General features: G+C 41.1%; 1 protein-coding gene across 1 annotated transcript in view; it reads right to left on the reverse strand.

Annotated features, from left to right (window-relative positions):
- The window catches only part of LOC130276635 (5-hydroxytryptamine receptor 3A-like), a 68,344-nt gene that overhangs the window by 25,482 nt on the left and 17,586 nt on the right, over positions 1–25,276 (reverse strand). Inside the window, exon 2 of the mRNA XM_056526282.1 lies at positions 9,610–9,758. Coding sequence (XP_056382257.1) covers positions 9,610–9,758 — 149 coding nt within the window. The remainder of the gene's footprint in view (positions 1–9,609; positions 9,759–25,276) is intronic.

A 25,276-nucleotide genomic window follows, 5' to 3' on the forward strand; every position in this document is an offset into this window, starting at 1 on the left:
ATGAAATACGCTGCGGATGTGTCCTGTGTGACCCGACACTAAATAGGCAGGGCCCAGCAGGGAAGGGGCTGGCTGATTAGCCAGGAAAACAAGGAGCTAATAATTAATATCAGCTAAGGGTTGCTGTCTGCTGAGAGCAAGTAGTGAATAGAAAGAAAGGGGTGACTGCTGACACTCAGCTGTGGTATCTCATGTAAACAGTCATTTAAATGATCATTTAAAAGTTTATTCATGTTAACTCTTTAAAAAAATGAAATTTTTGACTCTATGAAATCAGAATCAAATCTTCACTATTTAATAGGCATATCTCCATACTTCTAGTAATGGTTGTGCCTGGTACTGCAGCTTACAATAAAGGGGTTATCTGTAGGCTAAGAAAACTTTCTGCAATAATTACTAAAATAATGTAAACAGCAGTGGAAAGAGCTTTTACCCGCACTACTCACGTTCCAATAGGGTCTTGGATATAGCAAGAGACTGAATCCAGCAATCCCGTGCTCAGCAGAGGAAACAACAGCGTGTAGAAATCCTCAGATAAGAAGAACATCGTGGCACTGGGTATGTCTTGCAATTAAGAAGTTTTCTTTATTGTGGCATAGCAGGTAACAGAGGTATCAGACCAGAACGCCGACGAGCGCAAGTTTTGCATCAAATGACGCTTTCTCAAGGCATGATGGGAGTAGACGGAGCCCTGTCCATATACCCCCTGTCGGTAATCATTACAACACCTGGTACAAAGCATATACAATGTGACAAGTACAAAAAACATATTGGGGGAGATTTATCAAAACCTGTTCAGAGGAAAAGTTGCTGAGTTGCCCCTAGCAACCAATCAGATCGCTTCTTTCATTTTTCACAAGTCTTTATAAATGAAAGAAGCAATCTGGTTGGTTGCTATGGGCAACTTTTTCTCTGCACAGGTTTTGATAAATCTCCCCCATAAAGCTTACGCATAAATACAAAGTGACAGCATAGCAAACACAGAAGTATCAAAATATCTTTAAAACAAATTATCTCCAAATATTTCACAGGAAAGAAGACAGATCATTGCGATCATTCAGACCCAGAGCACCCGTGGCTCCGGTCCTAATGATCCATTTCGCCTCCGCTTGCAATAGCCTGGTATGATGATCTAAACCCCCTTCTTTAGGCATAATTTTTTGTAGGCCAATAAATCTTAGACTGTTACTATTGCCATTATGTATTTCTTGAACATGGGAAATCAACCGGGGACATCCTTTTCCTGTCCTGATTGAATTGATGTGCTCACGGAACCTATGGAACAGAGGCCGGATTGTTTTACCTATATAAAATACAGTAGGTGGCAGGGACATAGCACTGCATACTATGGCATAATATGCCAGTTTTTACGTATTGTGTGTCTGATTTTATCAGACATAAGGCTGTGTTCAACCGGAAAAACGGGCCGGGACATTCAATCCTTTTTACCGCTTCCCCTTTTGAACACCAACTCCTTAGAAAAAGCATCTTGAATAATCTGCTTGGTTTAGCCCCTCTCTCTTAATCTTTGCATAAGTTCACATGACTGTTTCAGGAATGATGTATAGTCCGAGTTATTACAGCATAGACGGAGGAATAGACCACAGGGTAGTGATTTAGATGGGCGGGATGAAAACTGTTAAAATGTAATAGTGAATTGGTGGCTGTTTTTCTGCGGAAGCCTTTTACTGAAACACCAGAGGGGGAGGTGAGTAGTGTGACATCTAAGAATTGTAGTTCTATCAGACATGATAGATGTAAATTGCATATTCAAATCATTAGTGTTGATATATACCACAAATTCATTAAACCTCTCCTCGGAGCCATCCCACAGAATCAAACAGTCATCTATATACCTTGACCATTGTATAATGTTGGATCTGAAGGGGTTGTCTTCTGAGTAAATAAACTGTTCCTCCCATAAAGCCAAAAATAAAACAGAATAGGTTGGTGCCACTGGCGTGACCATCGCTGTGCCGGTTTGCTGGGCAAACCAGTGGCTACCAAACTGAAAATCATTATGTTCAAGAATAAACAAGAGAGCCTTACAAATGAAATTAACACATGCCTGGTCCTTTCCAGCCCTCTCCAAGAAGATCAGTAGTGCCTTCATACCATCTTGGTGGCGTACACGGGTATACAGAGAGACCACGTCAATCGAGGCCAATCTGTAACCCTTGCGCCACTCAAGACACTCCACTAGCTAAAGGAGAGCAAGCGGAGGCGAAATGGATCATTAGGACCGGAGACACGGGTGCTCTGGGTCTGAATGATCGCAATGATCTGTCTTCTTTCCTGTGAAATATTTGGAGATAATTTGTTTTAAAGATATTTTGATACTTCTGTGTTTGCCATCCTGTCACTTTGTATTTATGCATAAGCTTTATATGTTTTTTGTACTTGTCACATTGTATATGCTTTGTATCAGGTGTTGTACTGATGACCGACAGGTGGTATATGGACGGTGGTATATGGCCTTGAGAAAGCGTAATTTGAAGCGAAACTTGCGCTTGTTGGCGTTCTGGTCTGATACCTCTGTTACCTGCTATGCCGCAATAAAGAAAACTTTTTATTTGCAAGACATACCAAGTGCCGCGGTGTTCTTCTTATCTGAGGATTACTAAATTAATGTACTTTGTGTGTTATTTAAGTTACATATATAAACAAACACAATCTACCTAAACTAAAACACTCAAACAGTTTTTCTGGTCATGTCCTTCTCTGAGAACATTGAAGAGTACCTCTCATGATCTTGTTAAATTTTATAATCCTCCCAGTTCAGTGCCCCATCATGATAAACCACCCCCTGCCTTTTTTTTAGTTTTCTACCTTGATATTGCTCTGTATTTTCTGCTCAGTCTCAGTCAGATTGCTGATCACATCACATCCCACTTTTTTATAGAAGGTATTCAGTGCAGCCAGCGCTAAGTGAACAGAATCTAGTGAGATCTTGGTCAATTCACAACATCCTGGTCACCGAACAGAGCCAGATCTGAACACATGCACCGGACATTAAATATTCACACCCACCATTAAGTCAACAAAATACAACACACATTATAATCACTTTTACACCCTTATGATGAATTAACTCAATCGTCAAAGGGACTTCAAAGCACTATATCTTAGAAATAGTGTCACACACTGCGCCCTAGAATGTAATAATGTCTTACACTATGCCCCGTGAATGTCATACTGCAACACACTGTGTCCCCTGAATGTAATTGTTACGCCGAGCGCTCCGGGTCTCCGCTCCTCCCCGGAGCGCTCGCAGCGTGTTCCTGTTCGCAGCGCCACGGTCAGACCCGCTGACCGAGAGCGCTGCGATAATGTCTCTAGCCGGGATGCGATCCGCGATGCGGGACGCGCCCGCTCACGATTCGCATCCCGGCCCGCTTACCAGACTCGTTCCCCATCTGTTCTGTCCTGGCGCGCGGCCCCGCTCCCTAGGGCGCGCGCGCGCCGGCTCTCTGCGATTTAAAGGGCCGGTGCGCCACTGATTGACGCCTGGTTCTAATTAGTGTGTTCACCTGTGCACTTCCCTATATAACCTCACTTCCCCTTCCTTGCCGGATCGTGTTGCCATTGTGCCTGTGAAAGCGTTCTTTGTATGTCCCAAGCCAGTGTTCCAGACCTCTTGCCGTTGCCCCTGACTACGATCCTTGCTGCCTGCCCTGACCTTCTGCTACGTCCGACCTTGCTCTTGCCTAATCCCTTGTACCGCGCCTATCTCAGCAGTCAGAGAGGTTGAGCCGTTGCCGGTGGATACGACCTGGTTGCTACCGCCGCTGCAAGACCATCCTGCTTTGCGGCGGGCTCTGGTGAATACCAGTAGCAACTTAGAACCGGTCCGCCGGTACGGTCCACGCCAATCCCTCTCTGACACAGAGGATCCACCTCCAGCTAGCCGAATCCTGACAGTAATACTGATACACATCGTACCCCCTGAATATAATACTGACACACACTGTGCACTATATAAGAACTCTGCCCCACTTTATTACTGTATATTCAAGAGCACAGAACTTAGCGCAAACTTCTTTGCGTCATTAAAAGGATAAGTGGAAAAGTAGGAAACCATGAAGGGAAGAAGTGGAAGTAGGGAGGGCGTGCAGGACACATTTGGGGGATATAGCAGGGCACATATGGGGGAGTGTAAAAGTGTATTTAAACACAACTGTCAAGTCAATTTACTAAACAAAGTCTTTTTACTGCACCTGCTCAATTTAATTGCAGTTTTTTCTAAAAGTTGCCAAGTGTGTGGGATTCAGTTCACAGGATCCGTGTAGCTAGCAGTTCACCATGCTACAGTATATGTGGTAAGCTGGAATAAACCCACTTTTGCTATAATTAAACATGAGAATAGCTAAATGAAGTTTGGTGCAACATCCTTTTGCAAGTACTAAATATGCTTGATGATGTTTATTGCTGCTAAAGGGGAGGGTATACAGGTTCTTAAAGGGGTATTTCCATTTACTTAATCATGTCTCTTCGTGTAGAGCATAGACCAGTAGTTTCAAACTCAAATCATCTATGGGCCACTGAAGGTAGCGGCTGGGTTAGGCTGGGCCGCATGCACCCCTCACATATAATGCCCCCATCATGCGCCCCACACATATAATGCCTCCATCATGCGCCCCTCACATGTAATGCCCCCATCATGCTCTGAATTTAACCCTGCAACACACTGCTTCCTATAAATATAGTACTGTCACACACTGCGCCCTCTGAATTTATACACATTACAATGCTTCACACCTTCACCCCCCTTCCCCTCCATTACTGTGCCTCCTGCCTGCACCTCCTTCATAACTGTGCCTCATGTCTTCATCCCCCCTTCCCCTCCATTACTGTACCTGCACCTCCTTCATAACTGTGCCCCATGCCTGCATCCCCCTTCCCCTCCATTACTGTGCCTCCTGCCTGCACCTCCTTCATAACTGTGCCTCATGCCTGCATCCCCCTTCCCCTCCATTACAGTTCCTCAATCTTGCACTGCCTTCACACCCTTTCACTGTGCCTTATTCCTGCACTCCCTCACCCCCTTCTCTATATTACTGTTCCCCATGCCCCATCCACCCTAAAACAACCACTATGACAGAGCAGGCTTCTGTGCCTCCACTGCTGCTGTGTTTGCTAAGGCTGTCTTCCCTCCAGACATCGGTGCTGTCCTCAGCGCGGCGCAGTTAGATTTTGCCTACCGACGTACAAGCATACAAGCTCTACGTCCAATGTGCGGCAGCGGTCACAACACTACAAGCTCTATTAACACCGCTCGCGTCCACGGTCAGTGTTCTGTGACAGCGGTTGCAACGGCAGACGCAGTGCAAATGCCTAGCGGCCTATGCAGCAGGCCACCTATGCGGTCCTCTTGGCCTATTTTGTCATGGGGGCTGCAAAATTTTGTTCCGCAGGCCGCAAATGGCCAGCGGACCGCGAGTTTGAGACCTCTGGCATAGACATGGAAACATAGAATGCGTCGGCAGATAAGAACCATTTGGCCCATCTAGTCTGCCCAATAAACTGAATTCTGTCAATAGTCCCTGGCCCTATCTTATATGAAGGATAGCCTTATGCCTATCCCATGCGTGTTTAAACTCCTTCACTGTATTTGCAGCTACCACTTCTGCAGGAAGGCTGTTCCATTCATCCACTACTCTCTCAGTAAAGTAATACTTCCTGATATTACTTTTAAACCTGTGCCCCTCTAATTTAAAACTATGTCCTCTTGTGGTAGTTTTTCTTCTTTTAAATATGCTCTCCTCCTTTACCATGTTGATTCTCTTTCTTCCAAGCTAAACATGTTAAGGTCCTTTCATCTTTCCTGGTAAGTTTTGTCCTGCAATCCATGTACTAGTTTAGTAGCTCTTCTCTGAACTTTCTCCAAAGTATCTATATCCTTCTGGAGATACGGTCTCCAGTACTGCGCACAATACTCCAAGTGCATGAACACTTCCCTCTTTCTACTGCTTACACCTCTCCCTATACATCCAAGCATTCTGCTAGCATTTCCTGCTGCTCTATTACATTATCTGCCTACCTTTAATTCTTCTGAAATAATTACTCTTAAATCCATTTCCTTATATACTAAGGTCAGGACTGTGTCAAATATTCTATATTCTGCCCGAGAGTTTTTACGCCCCAAGTGCATTATCTTGCACTTATCCACATTAAAGGGGTTGTGCGCTGCCCTGACTTCCGGAGCTCCGCTCTCAGCGTCTGGAAGTTCATTACTCCGAACGCTGTGTGCGGGCTTCCATGTTCGTGGCCGCCGGGCGTGACGTCACACCCAGCCCCTCGTGACGTCTCGGGGCCGTCGCGCCCCCTTCCCATAGACTTTTGTTGAGGGGGCGGGCGAGACGTCACGAGGGGGTGGGCAAGACGTCACGAGGGGCCGGGCGTGACGTCACGCCCGGCGGCCGCGAACACGGAAGCCCGCACACAGCATTCGGAGTAATGAACTTCCGGATGCTGTGAGCGGAGCTCCGAAAGTCAGGGCAGCGCACAACCCCTTTAAATTTCAGTTGCCAGAGTTCTGAACATGAACCCTGTTACATATCTTTGTGTCATCAGCAAAAAGAGACACCTTACCATCGAGACCTTTTGCAATATCACTAATGAAGATATTAAACAAAATTGGTCCCAGTACAGATCCCTGAGGTACCCCATTGGTAACAAGACTGAATATTCTCTATTGGCTAAAATCCTCTGTTGTCTGTCACTCCTAATCCACTCAACAATATGGGAGTCCAAACTCAATGACTGTAGTTTATTAATAAGTCTTCTATGTTAGACAGTGTCAAAAGCATTACTAAAATCTAGATATAGCTCTTTTAATACTTTTTGGTGTATCCTATCAGGCCCCTTTGACTTATTTGTCTTAACTTTAAACAGCAAACGTAGTACCTCTTCCTCTATAAAGACACATGCATCAAACGATTCATTAGTCTTCCTCCCTAATGGAGGTCCTTTTCCTTCTTTTTCTTCTGTAAAAACTGAACAGAAGTATTGATTAAGGCAGTTCGCTAGCCCTTTATTCTCTTCTACACACCTTCCTTCCTTTATTTTTAATTTAGTTATTCCTTGCTTTAATTTCCTTTTTTCATTTACAGTATCTGAAGAATGTCTTATCCCCTTTTTTCACAGACTGAGCTAGTTTTTCTACTGCCTGCGCTTTAGAACTTCTTATAACTTGCTTGTCCTCTTTTTTGCCTAATCTTGTAGATTTATCATGTTCATTGCTCTGTTTTTGGCCACTTCTGCTGAGTACCACATTGGTCTCTTCCTTTTTCTGCCTTTACTGACAAGTCTAATGCAATTTTCTGTTGCCTTCAATAATGCGTCTCTTAAGTAGTCCCAATTCTCCTGGACTCCATGTAATCCGTTCCAGTATGATGGGGATTCATTTATGACTAATCTAATTTTTGAAAAGTCGTTTTTTTCTAAAATCTAAAACTTTTGTTTTTGTGTGGTGTGACCACACTGATTGGTGATCACTAGATCCAAAGCTTTCGCCTACAGTTAAATTATATACCAAACCCCCATTTGTGAATACCAAATACAAACTGGCCTCCCTCCGTGTTGGCTCCTCAACCACTTGTTGTAGAGATAATCCCAGTAGGGAATTTAGAATATCTGTACTCCTGGCAGAACTAGCTATTTTGGTTTTCTAGTTCATATCCGGAAGATTGAAGTCTCGCATAATGATAACGTCTCATTTTATTGTCATTTTAGCTATTTCCTCAACTAGTATATCATCTAATTCTTTTACTTGGCCAGGTGGTCTATATATCACACCTACACGAGTTACTGCATGATTACCAAACTGCAACATTGGACTCACTGATTATGACTCTTTTTCCCCCCTTCCTAGTTTAAATACTCCTTAGCAAATTCTTGGAATTGTTCACTGAGTACATTCGTTCCCTTGAAAGAAAGATGCAAACCATATTTGTTGTACAGTTCCTTTCTATTCCAAGTAGAGTTATCATGAGACACAAAGCAAAATCCTTGCTCTTGACACCATTTACTAAGCCATAAGTTATACTCCCTAATACACCTCTGCCTATCATTCTGAACATAACAAGAAGAACTTCAGAAAATGAAACAGTGGATGCAAAATCCTTTATATCATTACCAATGTGATAAAAGATTCCTTCACCTCTGAAACTTCATTGCAAGCCCAGTAATTTGTCCCTAGATGGAAAGAAAACCCACGTCTCCTTCCTGCTTTGCATGCTTAACATGCTTATGAAGAATCTCTTCTAGCAGTAGCACCAGGGAGACATCTCACAAAACCATTCTCCTTAAGCTCCACACTTCTTATGATTGAATCACCCAGCAACAGCTGCTTCCTTTCAGACTTCACTTTATCTTTTTTGTCCTTGGCTGCAGTCTTGCATACATTAGACATAGGAGTCGATGGTTTCTCACCCTCTGTGTTTGAGCCAGTATCCATGTTGCCCTTACATTCTGAAAGTGCTGCAAATGAATTATGGAGGACCACAGACTGTGGGACGTGCCATCTATCCGCCACTATAAGTCTTCCAGAACCTACAGTAACCCATCTACCATTTTAAGGGGTCCTCGGTGGAAGTGGCAGTCTGAGTTTGTTTAACAGATAATTTAAACATCTCAGATTTCGAAAATGCAATTTGCTGCTGCAGTAAGGAGAACTGTCTACAGATCTGACAGCATCCAAATCTCCAAAGAATGAAACATGAAATAAATGCATAACAATTCCTGCACTAAACCAAGTCTGCCATTTTAAAGAGGCGAAAATTTAAAAGCAAACAAATCTTACTTTTTAGATTGTATCCACCTCCAGCCTACCTCCTGACTATCTCCTGCAATATCTCTCCAATGCACTTAGCATATCAGCACTTTGAATGTGCAGCTAATGAATTAGCATGATGGCATAAACAGGTTTGCAATTGGCTTTATTTAGCAAATCTGCCAGTTCTGTAGCTACCTCTTCTTATCTCCCCTCTTGTTGACAGCTGGTATTCATAGATCCCGTCCACCAGTTCTGCTTTATAAGCAGTGGTGAAGTCACTCCCAGAGTGGCCGGGAGCTCCTGGACTGAGTGCACATCAGGCTCTTTGCTTTCCCTTCTCTGGCTTATCTCAGCTCATATATTATTTCTGACAGTTTCAGGCACAGGGCTTTAGCCTGGGAGCTGTCAGACACAGAAGCACACAGGCAAATGACCTGCCTCTGACCCCCCGTAATCAGAAGAGCTGAGAAAACCCCTTTAAACTCAAAGGTTCACTTACTTATTCTCATTGCACTGTGGATGTTTACTTTATGGGCTTCTTTATGCAGTAGTTACTAGAAATCAATGCAGAGTAGTTACTAGAAATCAACGCAGAAAGCCAGGTAATTCCAAAGGATTCATTACACTTTATTGCCACTGACAAATTGTTAAACATCTACTTGTTTTCAAGTCAATATATGTTTTATACATTTTGTGTAAATGAAGGGCCACCAATTAGCCAGTCCTCTTAGAAGTGGCTCTCATAAGCTATATAGGATAATCACCAAAATGGTCTAAGCAGTAGCTAGTATGCATCGTTTCGCCAAAGAAGACAATAATTAACACATTCTTACCAAACTGATGACTCTATACAAGGACAGGTCTATAAAGACACGGGTAGGAGTTTTCCAGTTCTTCACTGGCCGCACATCAGAACTTGGGAGTTTTTTTACAATCTGTAGTACATCATTGTAACTACAGTTGTTTTCAGAGTGACATGTACCTGGAAAGGAATAACATTGTATGTCAACAGTTAAGTCACAATAAAGTTTTTTTTTGGGATCTTTGATATGGACAGTCTGATTTTTTAGGGTCGACTCTTAACACGCCCATCGATCAGTTGGCTGAAGTTCCTATCCCTTTTACTGTTTTCCAGTCACTGTACCAAAATGTGGTGGTGATTGTGCCTGATATTGTAGCATAGAACTGTTCTCTTTAATAAACCTTCTCAATAGCACAAAAAGAGTGTTGCTGACAGCAAACCAGAACAGTGAAGTTATTCTTTATTAGGTACTATTTGAGACATCAAATTGTGAGGTAAAAGGTAAAACAAGTAGTAGTAGTATAACAAAAAAGAAAAAGAAATAAACATCAAAACAAAACACTTACTAAACACTCCCTTGATTGGATTTGAACCCAGATCTAAAAGGCATCAGTATAGTATTTTATTAATTGTTATACTAAGGGCTGAATCATTTTTAGTGGACAGCCCTCAGTTACAATAAAAACATTTTACCCTTGTAAGCAAAATATCTGTAGAATACAATGAATGTGTTATCAGTAATCGGCAAGAAGCATGCATAAAAATTGCATAAATGATTTGTTTGCTCACTGATAAAAAAAAGAATATATATATATATATATATATATTTACCTATGTAAGTGGCAAAAGGGAACCTAGAAATACTAAAGGACGAATTTATCTATGCTTACAGCAGAAAACTTGTGTAAAATAGGCACACATTTCTGGTTAACACTTGCATATTTATGCGCAAAACACAGAAATTTTTTAAGCAAAATGAGGCTTGCACAAACATTGCGAGTTTTCTTTTTCAGAAAACCGGCATGTAAACCTTGATAAACTCCACACTAAAGCCCCCCCCCCCCCCCAACAAAAACAAAACAATGCCCTATATTTATATTTACTTACTTGCGCAATCTCATTAACCCCTTGGGGACAAAGCCCATTATGACCTTAAAGGGGTACTCCTGTGGAAAACATTTCTGGTGCCAGAAAGTTAAACAGATTTGTAAATTACTTCTATACCCTAACCCCTTAAGGACCCGGGGTTTTTCCGTTTTTGCATTTTCGTTTTTTACTCCTTACCTTTAAAAAAATCATAACTTTTGCCCCTAAAAATCCATATGATGGCTTATTTTTTGCGCCACCAATCCTATTTTGTAATGACGTCAGTCATTTTATCCAAAAATCTACGGGGAAAGTGAAAAAAAAATCATTGTGAGACAAAATCGAAAAAAAACAAACGCCACTTTGTAAATTTTGGGGGCTTCTGTTTCTACACAGTACATTTTCCGGTAAAAATTATACCTTATCTTTATTCTGTAGGTCCATACGATTGACCCCTATAACTTTTTTATTTTTCCGCATATGGGGAGGTATGAGGGCTCCTTTTTTGCGCCGTGATCTGAAGTTTTTAGCGGTTCCATTTTTGCATTGATAGGACTAATTTTTTCATGATACAAAAAGGGACCAAAAATGCACTATTTTGGACTTTGGAATTTTTTTGCGCGTACGCCATTGACCGTGCGGTTTAATTAACGATATATTTTTATAATTCGGACATTTCCGCATGCGGCGATACCACATATGTTTATTTTTATTTACACAGGTTTTTTTTTTTATGGGAAAAGGGGGGTGATTCAAACTTTTATTAAGGGAGGTGTTAAATGATCTTTATTCCCTTTTTTTTCACTTTTTTTTGCAATGTTATAGCTCCCTTAGGGACCTATAGCACTGCATACACTGATCTTTTACATTGATCAGTGGTTTCTCATAAGAAACCACTGATCGATGATTCTGCCGCTTGACTGCTCATGCCTGGATCTCCGGCACTGAGCAGTCATTCGGCGATCGGACAGCATGGAGGCAGGTAGGGATCCTCTGGCTGTCATGTAAGCTGTTCGGGATGCCATGATTTCGCCGCAGCAATCCGGAACAGCTCCCTGAGCTAACCGGCATGGTTTTACTTTCACTTTAGACACGGCATTCAACTTTGAACGCAGCGTCTAAAGGGTTAATAGCGTGCGGTGGCGCGATCAATGCCGCGCTCTATTAGCCACGGGTCCCGGCCGTTGTTAGAGGCCGTGCCCGACCCGCTATGATCAGGAGCGGACTCATGACGTACGCGTACGTCATGGGTCCTTAAGAGGTTAAAAAATCTTTATCCTTCCAGTACTTATTAGTGGCTGTATATTACAGAGAAAGTTCTTTTGTTTTTGGATTTCTTTTTTTTCCTGTCCACAGTGCTCTCTGTTGACAACTCTGTCTGTATCAGGAACAGTCCAGAGCAACATGGGTTTGCTATGGGGATTTGCTCCTGTTCTGGATAAATCCTGATACGGACAGAGGTGTCAGCAGAGAGCACAGTGGACAGAAGAAAAAGAAGAACTTTCTCTGTAGTATATAGCAGCTAATAAGTACTGGAAGGATAAAGATTTTCTTAATAGAAGTAATTTACAAATCTGTTTAACTTTCTGGCACCAGTTGATTACCCAAAAAATTTCACCGGAGTACCCCTTTAAGGACCAGAGCATTTTTTGCTAATCTGACCACTGTCACTTTAAACATTAATAACTCTAAGATGCTTTTTCTTATGAATTTGATTCTGAGATTGTTTTTTCGTGACATATTCTACTTTATGTTAGTGATAAACTTTTATCGATACTTGCATCATTTCTTGGTGAAAAATTTCAAATTTCATGAAAGCATTTTTCTAACTTTGAAGCTTGTAAGGAAAATAGACATACCAAATAAATTATACATTGATTCACATATACAATATGTCTACTTTATGTTGACATCATAAAGTTGACATGTTTTTACTTTTTGAAGACATGAGAGGGATTCAAAGTATAGCAGCAATTTTCCAATTTTTTACGTTAATTTCAAAATCAGAATTTTTCAGGGACCAGTTTAGTTTTTTAGTGAATTTTAGGGTCTTTTTGTTAGAAATACCCCATAATGGACCCCACTATGAAAACGGCACCCCTCAATGTATTCAAAATGACATTGAGAAAGTTTGTCAACCCTCTAGGTGTTTCACAGGAATAGCAACAAAGTGGAGGCGAAAATTCAAAATCTTCATTTTTTACACTAACATGCTCTTGTAGACCCATATTTTTTTTATTTTTACAAGGAGTAAAAGGAGAAAAAGCCCCCCCAAAATGTGTAACCCAATAGAGAGCTCAGAAGGAAAGGAGCGACAATGGAATTATGGAGAGCGAATTTTGCTGAAATGGTTTGGGGGGCATGTTGCTTTTAGGAAGCCCCCATGGTGCCAGAACAGCAAGAAAAAAAAAAAAAAAAAAAAACAGATGGCACACTATTTGGGAAACTACACCCCTCAAGGAATGTAACAAGGGGTATAGTGAGCCTTAACACCCCACAGGGGATTGACAAACTTATGTTAAAGTGGGACGTGAAAATGAGAAATTAGATTTTTTTTCACTAAAATGCTGATGTTACCCCATATTTTTCATGTTTACAAGGGGTAATAGGTGAAAATGTCCCCCCAAATTTGTAACCCCAGTTCTCTCAAGTAAGGAAATACCTCATATGTGGATTCAAAGTGCTCTGTGGGTGCACTAGAGGGTTCAGAAGGGAAGGAGTGACATTGGGCTTTTGGAAAGCAAATTTTGCTGAAATGGTTTTTGGGGGGCATGTCGCATTTAGGAAGCCCCTATGGTGCCAGAACAAAACAAAAAGACATATTGATCTTTCATTTTCCTTAAGGCTAGGGTCCCACATGCTGCATTTTGCAGTGCATTTGCTGCTGCGTATTTTTCTACGTTAATGGGTAGCAAAATCAGCGGCAGAAAATATAAAGCAAAATACAGCACATGTGACCCTACCCTTAAGACATTTGTGGGATTTATAAGTGGGTACTGGGATTATGTATGGCTTGAAAAAGGCCACAGTGGTGGCCAAACTGTGCTGCTATCTGTATATTTGTGCCGATTATTTTATCAAGATGTAATAAAAGCTGAGTTTTAAATACAAGCAGATAGCAAGAATCATAGTCCTTCTAGTTCAGTGTTTCCCAAACAGGGTGCCTCCAGCTTTTGCAAAACTACAACTTTCAGCATGTCTGGATAGCTTTTGGCTCACCTCTGTTTCACCAAATACCAGGCTAGTCCACCCAGCCTATCAGCATTGCAGTAGTAAGATAGGCATGGAGAAGTACAGAACATTCCTCTGATCTCCCTGAATCTGTTTTGCTGTGGGTTGCCTGGTCCTTTGGGCAGATGCATCAGTCTGCCCCTGGTACTCAGTGAATACAGCACTAGGCAAAAGATTTGGGGCACTGATCCCTGACTTTACTGATTTACTTTAAAGGAACAACAGTATTTAAAACTAACTTTTCTCCATAGGAAACATTACATACAAGCACAAAAAGCTTGTTGTCCTCCAAAAGGCAATATATGACTATCACAGGGGCAGACATATCGCCTGTGCAGCCAGTTTAGCTGCACAGGGGCCCGGCGTGTGAGGGGGCCCACCGCCCTTTCATACTAGTGAGTGTAGAGGCTGCACTTTACTACAGCGCACAGACGGAGCTCTGAAGAACCTGGTGCTGAGCGGTAGCAGCAGTGGGAAGGAGGAACAACAGGGGCAGAAGACATCCTCAGAGTAAGACTATGTTAGTTATAGCATAAAGAAAAACAACTAGGGTAGTGGAGGGGCAGGGGGCTGCCCGGGCTGGCATTATAGGTTGTGCAGCATTACTTTCATTATGCTGTATATCTTCCACAGAGCTCCGTCCTGGTGTCAGGTCCTGAAGGAGGGGAGGGAGTCTCCGAGCACACAGCCTGCAGACATCACATAGCAGACAAAGAGTAGGGGACTGCCTGCAGAGCTGTCTGTTTCCCCTCCTCCACATGACTCAGCAACAGAGGTCCTGACCCCCAGCATTGCGGTCCAGGGATGGGACAAGCCATGGGAGGATCCTGTCTGTGTATAGCTAGTGTATGTATATTTGTGTATAGGAATGAGTGTGTATCTTGTGTAAAGGTGTGTGTATGCATCTTGTGTATAGGTGTGTGTATCTTGTGTATAGGTGTGTGTGTGTCTTGTGTATAGGTGTGTGTATATCTTGTGTATAGGTGTGTGTATCTTGTGTATAGGTGTGTGTGTATCTTGTGTTTAGGTGTATGTGTATCTTGTGTATAGGTGCATGTGTGTATCTTGTGTATTGGTCTGTGTATGTATATTGTGTATAGGTGTGTGTATCTTGTGTATATTTCAACTTGGTTTTTATTAAAGGATTTTAGAATGTAACAAAGGATAAACAAAAGACAATAAATGGAATTATAATGCTGCAGACATGACATATAATGGACTCACAATAACCGCACTAATACTTAGTATAAATGACGTGTGAATCTAATGTAGCGGAAGGTCCGGACTGATCTCCAGTATGAACACGGTAATAGGGAAGATATAACCAGAAGAGTCGTCCAGTCTGTGGGGGAATATAATGGTGTATACACGTCCATATACACGATGATCTGTGAGATCCTGGGTTATGTAGGATTTGTCAGCAGTGTAAATAATGGGGTATAATAAGGGGTAATAACAATACCGCCTAACTGTATAACAACAAAGAACATAATGTTCAGTATGAGACCTTCATGTTCTAGTAAAGAATAGATATGGAGATTAAGTACTACAATTATATTATAAACTATTATAGGAAACGCCAAGAAATCAGAGTAGTTACTATTATTATACTCACTACTATTATTGATATGAATGGGAATATTCCGGATTCACCAGGTGCGTCCACATCTCCAGTTTTGCTATATTTAAGCTCAGTGTGTGATGTCATATGTAATACACGTAACTGTCCCTGATCCAGTATCTAGGTATTATATATTGGTCCAGCAGTGATGTCATGTGTGATGTCATATGTAATACACGTAACTGTCCCTGATCCATTATCCAGGTCTTATATATTGTTCTGAGGTATAGAGCAGAATTTACGTGGAACCATCACAGAAGTTATTGGCCGATTTAGAGAATTTTGTAATCCAGGCTTTCCATTTGTGTCTCATCTTTTCCCCACACCCTTGTTGATTTGCCAGAGCCCATTCGTATGACCCATTGGTGGAGACATTATCGATGACTTCTTGGATGTTTGGGATATTTGTAGTCTTCCAGCGCCTCGTAATGAGGAGTCTGGATACATGAAATATGTGGCATATGGGGATTCGCTGGGGGAATGGAATATTCTCTATGTCAATAAATAACAGGGCCAACTCAGGGGTTAATGAGATCGGGGAGATCAATAAATCATTAATCAATGAATTTATATTTGACCAAAAGTGCTTGAGCTTTGGGCAGCTCCATAGAATGTGTTTTATGGATCCGATTCCACCACAGTCCCTCCAGCAATCCATAGAAGCGGAAGGATACATTGTAGATAGACGAAGCGGCGTATAATGCCATCTCATTAACACTTTAGCGTACGATTCCCAGTGGGAAGCACATCGGGTAGACTTCTTAGCCCAGAAGAACGCTTTCTCCCATCTCATGGAATTCAACATTAATTTGACATCGTTCTCCCACTTTCCTAGATGGGAGAATTTTGCCTCATTACATCCGTTTTCATTAAAGAATTTATAGGACCACGCTAAACCTTTCTCTAGGTATGAGTGCGGATTGTGTAGGGTGTCTGCTAGGAATTGGGGGAGGTTGACATCTTTATGGGATAAGTTTTTAATGGATTTCTGTATTATTTGAAATGTAGCTTCATCTATATCTGGGAGGCCATAGCGGAGCTGTAATTCATGGAAGGAAAGAAGACGGTCCCCTTCAAAAAGATCTGAGACATAATTTATTTGCTTATCTGACCAGGTGGAGACATCCTGCAGGGAGGTGTATAGGACGAGGGAGGAGAGGGGAATATTACATTGGGAACCAGAATGGGGATTTCTCTCTGACTTGCTGTAATCTGCCCACAGTTTTAGCGTTGCTTTGACTGGTGGTAGAACAGTAAATCTTTTAATAGAAAGCAGTTTTCCTGCGACTAGTAATACATTTGACCAATTGTCCACATTTAGCGTCTCTTTCTCTACATGTTGCCAACCAATGTTGCCATGTTCTGGTATTAACCAGGCTTTGGTTTGGGATAATATGGTGGACTTCCAGTAAGCCTCTATATTTGGCAAACCAAATCCTCCATCTTTAATGGGGCCTAGTAAAATCTTTTGTGCGACTCTCGGAGGGGAACCCCCCCCCCCATATAAATTTCCGGAGTTGTTTCTGCAGAGCATTGAATATATATGTGGGAGTTGGGATAGGTAGGGCTCTGAACCTATATAAGATTTTCGGTAAGATAAACATCTTATATAAAGTCAACTTACTCAGCCAGCCTGTCTCATTCTTACTTATATCATCTAATTCTTTACCCAGGGATGTTATTAAGTTGGGGTAATTACTTTTAATAAGATTTCTTGGATTGTTAGTGATTTGGATACCTAAGTAGGTTAATGATTCTTCTTTGTAAGGAAATTTTTGACCGATGATGTCCTTCTCCTCCCTTGACATATGTATACTCAATAAATAACATTTATTCTCATTTAATTTAAAATAGGAGACTTTACCAAAGTCATCCAGAAGTTTTTGAGTTGTCAGGAGGGAGGAGAGTGGGTCTGATAGAAGAAGAACGACGTAGAGGCTGATTTTATTTTCACTGATTGAATGATCAATTCCTTTAATGCTGGGGGATTTGCAAATTAGAGAGGCGAGGGGCTCCATCACTAAAGAGAAAACTACAGGGGAGAGGGGGCATCCCTGCCTTGTGCCGTTTGATATTGGGAAAGGTTTAGAGAGGAGGCCATTTACAAATACCGAGGCTGAGGGGCATGAGTAGAGCGCCATTATAGCTGATTGCAGAGAAGAAGGGATATGAAATCTTTTGAAAACCTCCTCCATGAAAAGCCAGTTCACTCTATCAAACGCCTTCTCTGCATCTAGTGACAAGAGCAGAGAAGGCGTCTGTTTATGATCTGCTAGAGTCACTAGGTCTATTACTCGTCTGGTGCCATCATAGGTTTGACGGCCTTTAGTAAACCCAACCTGGTCCTCACCAATGATGAGGGGCATTATTCCATGTAAACGGTTGGCTATAAGCCTCGCATACAGTTTGATATCTTCATTTAATAATGATATTGGTCGTAGGGCTGAGGGTCAGGTGGGGCTTTTACCAGGTTTGGGTAATGTGACAACATGCGCTGACAGCATCTCTTTCGGAAACTTACCGGACCTCATAGCCTCATTAAAAACCTTTTCCAATAGAGGCATCAGGGTATCTGCAAAGGTTTTATAATAGAAAGCAGAATAACCGTCCGGGCCAGGGGATTTATGGAGTTTGGCTTGTTCGATTCCTCTATGAATTTCTTCTGAGGAGAACGGCCGTGATAAGAAGCTATGGAATTTGTCAGGAATTTGAGGGAGATCACATCGGCCTAGGAAGCTGTTAATTTCTTCTAGGTCTGGCTGATGAGTATTGGGGTCTTTATTCAGATTATATAAGTCATAATAATATTTACTGAATTCATCTGCAATTTCTTGGGGGTGATAAATTTTGTTTTTTGTGGAGGGATTTTCTAGGTGACTTAATCTAGTTTTAATTCGCATTTTATTTATTCTGTTTGCCATTAATTTTGATGATTTATTGAAATCATTATAATAGAGTATTTTAAGTCTCCTCGTTTGTTTATCGAATCTTGAAACTAATAATTGGCATAGATGTAGTTTAATCTAAGTTCAGTCTCTACTTGTTGGGAGGGGTTCTGTTTATGAGATGCTTCTATTTGGGATAATTTGGTTAGAGTTTGATTTATTTCAGCCTCATGTAGTCTTTTTTGTTTTGAGTTGGCCTGAATGATGAGTCCCCTGATATACGCCTTACTTGAGTTCCACAAGAGGAATTGATCATCAGTTGAAGGAGAATTTATGGCTATAAATTCTGAAAATTTTTCCTTTATGAGCTTTACAGTTTGTGGGTTGCCCAACACAAAATCATTACATTTCCAGATGTACATATTGCTAGGGTGGTTTGGAATATGAATTTTTAGAAAAATGGGGGCGTGGTCAGACCAAGTGATTTGAGATATTGAGCAGTCTTTGACATAATTTAAAGCGTCTTTTTTCAACAGAAAATAATCTATTCTAGTATAGATTTTATGTGCAGCTGAGTAAAATGTATAGTCTCTTTCGTTGGCATGAGCGCACCTCCATACATCCAGGAATTCGTGTTGGGCAAACCATTGTTTTAGTTGAGTAGGTGGAGTGGAGCTCTGTGAGGTGGTATGTTCTGAGCGATCAGCAATCGCATTAAGATCCCCCACAACTATTAGCTTCCCCTTAGCTATACGGTTTAATTTTGAGCAATTTGTTAAGGAAATTAACTTTTGAGCTGTTTGGGCCATATGCGTTTACTATGGTGAACAACTGATTATTAATCTCACATACAATAATCAGATATCTCCCATTGATATCCCTTAGTATTTCTATTAGGTTTAAGGCAACAGAGTTTCTAACCGCTATTGCTACTCCGGCTGACTTCTTTTTTGAGTTGGCCAAAAATATGTTAGAGAAATTTTTGTTTAAAAAATTAGGATGATCGCCCTCCTTAAAACGTGTCTCTTGTAAACACAAGATGTCAACCTTATTTTTCCTCGCCTCTGTCCAAATTAAGGAACGTTTGAAAGGGCTATTAAGTTCTTTCACATTTAAACTCATAAATTGGACTGTTATGGTGGATCAGTAGTGGAATGATGTGAGTGAGTAGTGTTTACCTGAACCCTTTGGAGGGTCTTATTCATGGGGAGGAGGAGGCTTCTGCACCCGGTGAATCGGAGGGAGGAATATCATCTCATACTGAAACACAAAGAAATCTGTGTAAACAACAAAACAAACATAACATTTTCAATTAATATAACCAACAATTAGGAGTAGTGTTGTCGGGAAAGTGCAGATTCAATATCTGTGCAACTGGGGAAGTTGCAGGAAAAAGGGTAAGTTCTGTAACAATCATATAGTTCCTCATGTTGGGTTGCTCCCGGGTACTCGGGACCAATCCGTATTGAGTTTTAAGAATCTTCGCTGATCATCCTTCGGAGCATTGTCAATATGAATGTCCCATTTCTGAAGGAGCTCTTTGCCTTTCTCCACTGAGGCAATAGAATAGGTTTTCCCATTTCTGGTCAGTAGGATTTTAGTTGGGAACCCCCACTTGTAGGGTATGTTGTTCTCCTGAAGAGCTCTGGTGATTGCTTGTAAGTTTCTTCTTGATTGAAGAGTGAATTGGGAGAGGTCGGTGTATAGAGACAGGTGCTGGAATGGTTCTGGTAGCTTTTTTAGTTTCCTGCATTCAGCGAGCAGTTGGTCTTTGACATGGAAGTAATGGATCCTGGTGATGACGTCTCGTGGTATCTCTTCCGGTAGATGTTTTGGTTTGTATAACCTGTGAGCTCTGTCCACAGTCAGTTCTATGGTGTCCACTGTGGGAATCAGTGTTGCTATGAGGTGTTGGACATATTTTTTCAGGTCCGCATCCTTAACAGTTTCGGGTACACCTCTGATTTTGACATTATTTCTCCTCCCTCTATCCTCCATGTCTGCCATTTTGATTTTCATGGCAGAGATTTCCTCTTGGAGAGAAATGACTTAGTCAGTGAGGCCGTTGTGATTGAATGCAACTTCTTCAATTTCAGTCACTCTTTCTTCTAAAGTGTCCAATCTGTCAGAGATTTTTGTGATGGTGTCATTGAGATCTTTTTTTATAGATTTTCTGAGGGACAGCATCATCTCTTTCATGACTTCTTCTGATGCAGGTGAGGTTTTAGATGCTTGAATTTGTGTAATGGGGTCGTCAGAGTCATCTTCCATATCAGATGGAGTAGAAATATTGTTTCCGTCATCCCATCTTCCTTTGTGTGTTTCTGGGCTCGCCGTAGCTGATTTATTGCCAGTTGTATTTGGTGTAACTGGATCTCTTTCTTTCCATTTGGCGTAAGTAGATCTTTGAGGTAGTGCATCACTTGGGGTGACACTTTTTTTTAGGTGATTTGTTCCGAATTCTGTTACCTTGTTCTTTTTGAGAACCATGGGAGGTTCCCTGTTTTTGTGACAAGTTATCAGATTGCAATAGTTCCATTTCAGTACGGCGTACATGGTGAGTTTTCCGGTCTTTGTTCTCAGATGTTTTTTAAATAGAAGGATTGTTGGAGGTTTTCCATTTATTTTGAGGATTGGAGGCCATTTTGGTGTAAGTAAGATGAGATATAAAGACTGTCCACTAGAGGGCGCAGTGAAGTTGTGACACTTCAGGGGTAATTGCACTTTATATGGAGGAAAGAGACAGTGAGGACTTTCCTCCTGTGTGATCTCTACAGGTTATTGCTGAGGAACAAGTGTATGAGCTTTATAATGAGCACTAGATATAGAGAGGACCTGTGTAGTGCTGGCAGGTAGGCCAGTACACTGTGTATATACTCTGTATTCCTGGAACAGTTATGTCTGTATTGTACTCTGTATTGTACTCAGTACTCTGTATTGTACTCTGTACTGTATTCAGTACTCTGTATTGTACTCTTTAGTTATATGTTCTGTGGTCTTAGGGCACTGTATACAGCAGTTATATACTCTGCTCTCAGCTGTTCAGGCTGTATTCTGCTCAGGAGCTCTGTACTTTGTATTGTACTCAGTACTCTGTATTGTACTCTGTATTGTATTCAGTACTCTGTATTGTACTCTTTATTTGTATATCTGTAGTCTTAGGGCACTGTATACAGCAGTTATATACTCTGCTCTCAGCTGTTCAGGCTGTATTCTCCTCAGGAGCTCTGAGGTAATGACAAGGGAGGGAAGATGGCGGCGGGCTGAGCACAGGACTGTTATCCGTGTTTTCTGTCAGCTTGTATAGAGCAGGACTCACCAGAATCTCAGCAGGGATGAGATGGAGATGTGTATTGTGATGGAAGATGGAGGCTCCGCTCTGTAGTGTCCTGTGAGGGAAGATGGAGACTCCGCTCTGTAGTGTCCTGTGAGGTGATTTCCCTCTGTAGTTGGATGACAGGATTTTTCCTCACAGGCAGGAGGTATGGAGTCTGCTAGGCCGAAACTTTTGATCCACAATAAGTCTGTCAAATCTAACCAAATTTACTGGAGAGCTTCTCACTGATGTCCCAAAGGATTGTGAGAGGTTTGGACCCAAAATTCTCCCGGAGAAGTAGCTTTTTGTTGCTTTATGTGAGGAACCATAGAGGAGTTAACACAACATGCGACTACTCTCTCTCAGCGCTAAGCCACGCCCCCTGTATCTTGTGTATAGGTGTGTGTATATCTTGTGTATAGGTGTGTGTATCTTGTGTATAGGTGTGTGTGTATTTTGTGTATAGGTGTGTGTGTGTGTGTGTATCTTGTGTAAAGGTGTGTGTATCTTGCATATAGGTGTGTGTATCTTGTGTATAGGTTTGTGTGTATCTTGTGTATAGGTGTTTGTATCTTGTGTATAGGTGTGTGTGTGTATCTTGTGTATAGGTGTGTGTGTATCTTGTGTATAGTTGTGTGTGTATCTTGTGTATAGGTGTGTGTATTTTATGTATAGGTGTGTATATCTATATATGTATATATAGATAATTACACCTGGATGTGTGTGTCTTTGAGAAAGCATGGAATTGTTTTTTTGAACATCCATGGTACTATAATTGCAAGGCTGTATAGGTGTGTGTATCTTGTGTAAAGGTGTGTGTATCTTGCGTATAGGTGTGTATCTTGCGTATAGGTGTGTGTGTCTTGCGTATAGGTGTGTGTGTGTCTTGAGTATAGGTGTGTGTATCTTCTGTAGAGGTGTGTGTATATCTTGCGTATAGGTGTGTGTGTGTATCTTGTGTATAGCTGTGTGTGTATCTTGCGTATAGGTGAGTATGTGTATCTTGCGTATAGGTATGTGTGTATCTTGCGTATAGGTGTGTATGTATCTTGTGTATAGGTGTGTGTGTATCTGCGGTCAAGGGATGGGAGAAGCCATGGGAGGATCCTGTCTGTGTCACAGAAAGTTAGTATAGCTAGTGTATGTATATTTGTGTATAGGAATGAGTGTGTATCTTGTGTAAAGGTGTGTGTATCTTGTGTATAGGTGTGTGTATCTTGTGCATAGGTGTGTGTGTCTTGTGTATAGGTGTGTGTGTATCTTGTGTATAGGTGTGTGTATATGTTGTGTATAGGTGTGTATGTGTGTATCTTGTGTATAGGTGTGTGTATCTTGTGTATAGGTGTGTGTGTCTTGTGTATAGGTGTGTGTATCTTGTGTATAGGTGTGTGTATATCTTGTGTATAGGTGTGTGTGTATCTTGTGTATAGGTGTGTGTATCTTGTGTATAGGTGTATGTGTATCTTGTGTATAGGGGCATGTTTGTATCTTGTGTATAGGTCTGTGTATGCATCTTGTGCATAGGTGTGTGTATCTTGTGTATAGGTGTGTATGTATCTTGTGTATAGGTGTGTATGTATTTTGTGTATAGGTGTGTGCATCTTGTGTAAAGGTGTGTGTGTATCTTGCATATAGGTGTGTGTATCTTGTGTATAGGTTTGTGTTTATCTTGTGTATAGGTGTGTATCTTGTGTATAGGTGTTTGTATCTTGTGTATAGGTGTGTGTCTTGTGTATAGGTGTGTGTATCTTGTGTATAGGTGTGTGTGTGTATCTTGTGTATAGGTGTATGTGTGTATCTTGTGCATAGGTGTGTGTGTGTATCTTGTGTATAGGTGTGTGTGTATCTTGTGTATAGGTGTGTGTATCTTATGTATAGGTATATGTGTATCTTATGTATAGGTGTGTGTGTATCTTGTATATAGCTGTGTGTGTATCTTGTGTATAAGTGTGTATCTTATGTAGAGGTATGTGTGTATCTTTTGTATAGGTGTGTGTGTGTATCTTGTGTGTATCTTGTGTATATGTGTGTGTATCTTGTGTATAGGTATGTGTGTATCTTGTGTATAGGTCTGTGTCTGTACCTTGTGTATAGGTATGTGTATCTTGTGTATAGGTGTGGTAAATCTTGTGTATAGGTGTGTGTGTGTATCTTGTGCATAGGTGTGTGTGTATATATTGTATATAGGTGTGTATGTATCTTGTGTATAGGTGCGTGTATCTTGTGTATAGGTGTGTGTATATCTTGTGTAAATGTGTGTGTATCTTGTGTAAAAGTGTGTGTGTATCTTGTGTATAGGTGTGTGTGTATCTTGTGTATAGGTATGTGTGTATCTTGTGTAAAGGTGTGTGTGTATCTTGCGTATAGGTGTGTGTGTATCTTGCGTATAGGTGTGTGTATCTTGTGCATAGGTGTGTGTGTATCTTGTGTATAGGTGTGTGTATTTTATGTATAGGTGTGTATATCTATATATGTATGTATAGATACATACACATGGATGTGTGTGTCTTTGAGAAAGCATGTAATTGTTTTTTGAACATCCATGGTACTATAATTGCAAGGCTGTATAGGTGTGTGCATCTTGTGTAAAGTTGTATATCTTGCGTATAGGTGTGTATCTTGCGTATAGGTGTGTGTATCTTGCATATAGGTGTGTACGTATCTTGTGTATAGGTGTGTGTATCTTGCGTATAGGTGTGTGCGTGTCTTGCGTATAGGTGTGTGTATCTTGCACATAGGTGTGTATCTTGCGCATAGGTGTGTATCTTGCGTATAGGTGTGTGTATCTTGTGTATAGGTGTGTGCATATATTGTGTATAGGTGTGTGTGTATATCTTGTGTATAGGTGTGTGTATCTTGTGTATAGGTGTGTGTATCTTGTGTATAGGTGTATGTGTATCTTGCGTATAGGTGTGTATCTTGCATATAGGGGTCTGTGTATCTTGCTTATAGGTGTGTCTATATCTTGTGTATAGGTCAGTGTATCTTGCAGATAGGTGTGTGTATCTTGTGTATAGGTGTGTGTGTATTTTGTGTATAGGTGTGTGTGTATATATTGTGTATAGGTGTGTGTATCTTGTGTATAGGTGTGTGTATATCTTGTGTATAGGTGTGTGTATCTTGTGTATAGGTGTGTGTATCTTGTGTAAAGGTGTGTGTGTATCTTGTGTAAAGGTGTGTGTGTATCTTGTGTATAGGTGTGTGTGTGTATCTTGTGTATAGGTATGTGTGTATCTTGTGTAAAGGTGTGTGTGTATGTTGCGTATAGGTGTGTGTATCTTGTGTATAGGTGTGTGTGTATCTTGTGTATAGGTGTGTGTGTATCTTGCATATAGGTGTGTGTATCTTGTGCATAGGTGTGTGTGTGTGTATCTTGTGTATAGGTGTGTGTATTTTATGTATAGGTGTGTATATCTATATATGTATGTATAGATACATACACATGGATGTGTGTGTCTTTGAGAAAGCATGTAATTGTTTTTTGAACATCCATGGTACTATAATTGCAAGGCTGTATAGGTGTGTGCATCTTGTGTAAAGGTGTGTATCTTGCGTATAG

The sequence above is a fragment of the Hyla sarda genome, chromosome 6, assembly GCF_029499605.1.
Source record: "Hyla sarda isolate aHylSar1 chromosome 6, aHylSar1.hap1, whole genome shotgun sequence".
Classification (NCBI taxonomy): Eukaryota; Metazoa; Chordata; class Amphibia; order Anura; family Hylidae; genus Hyla; species Hyla sarda.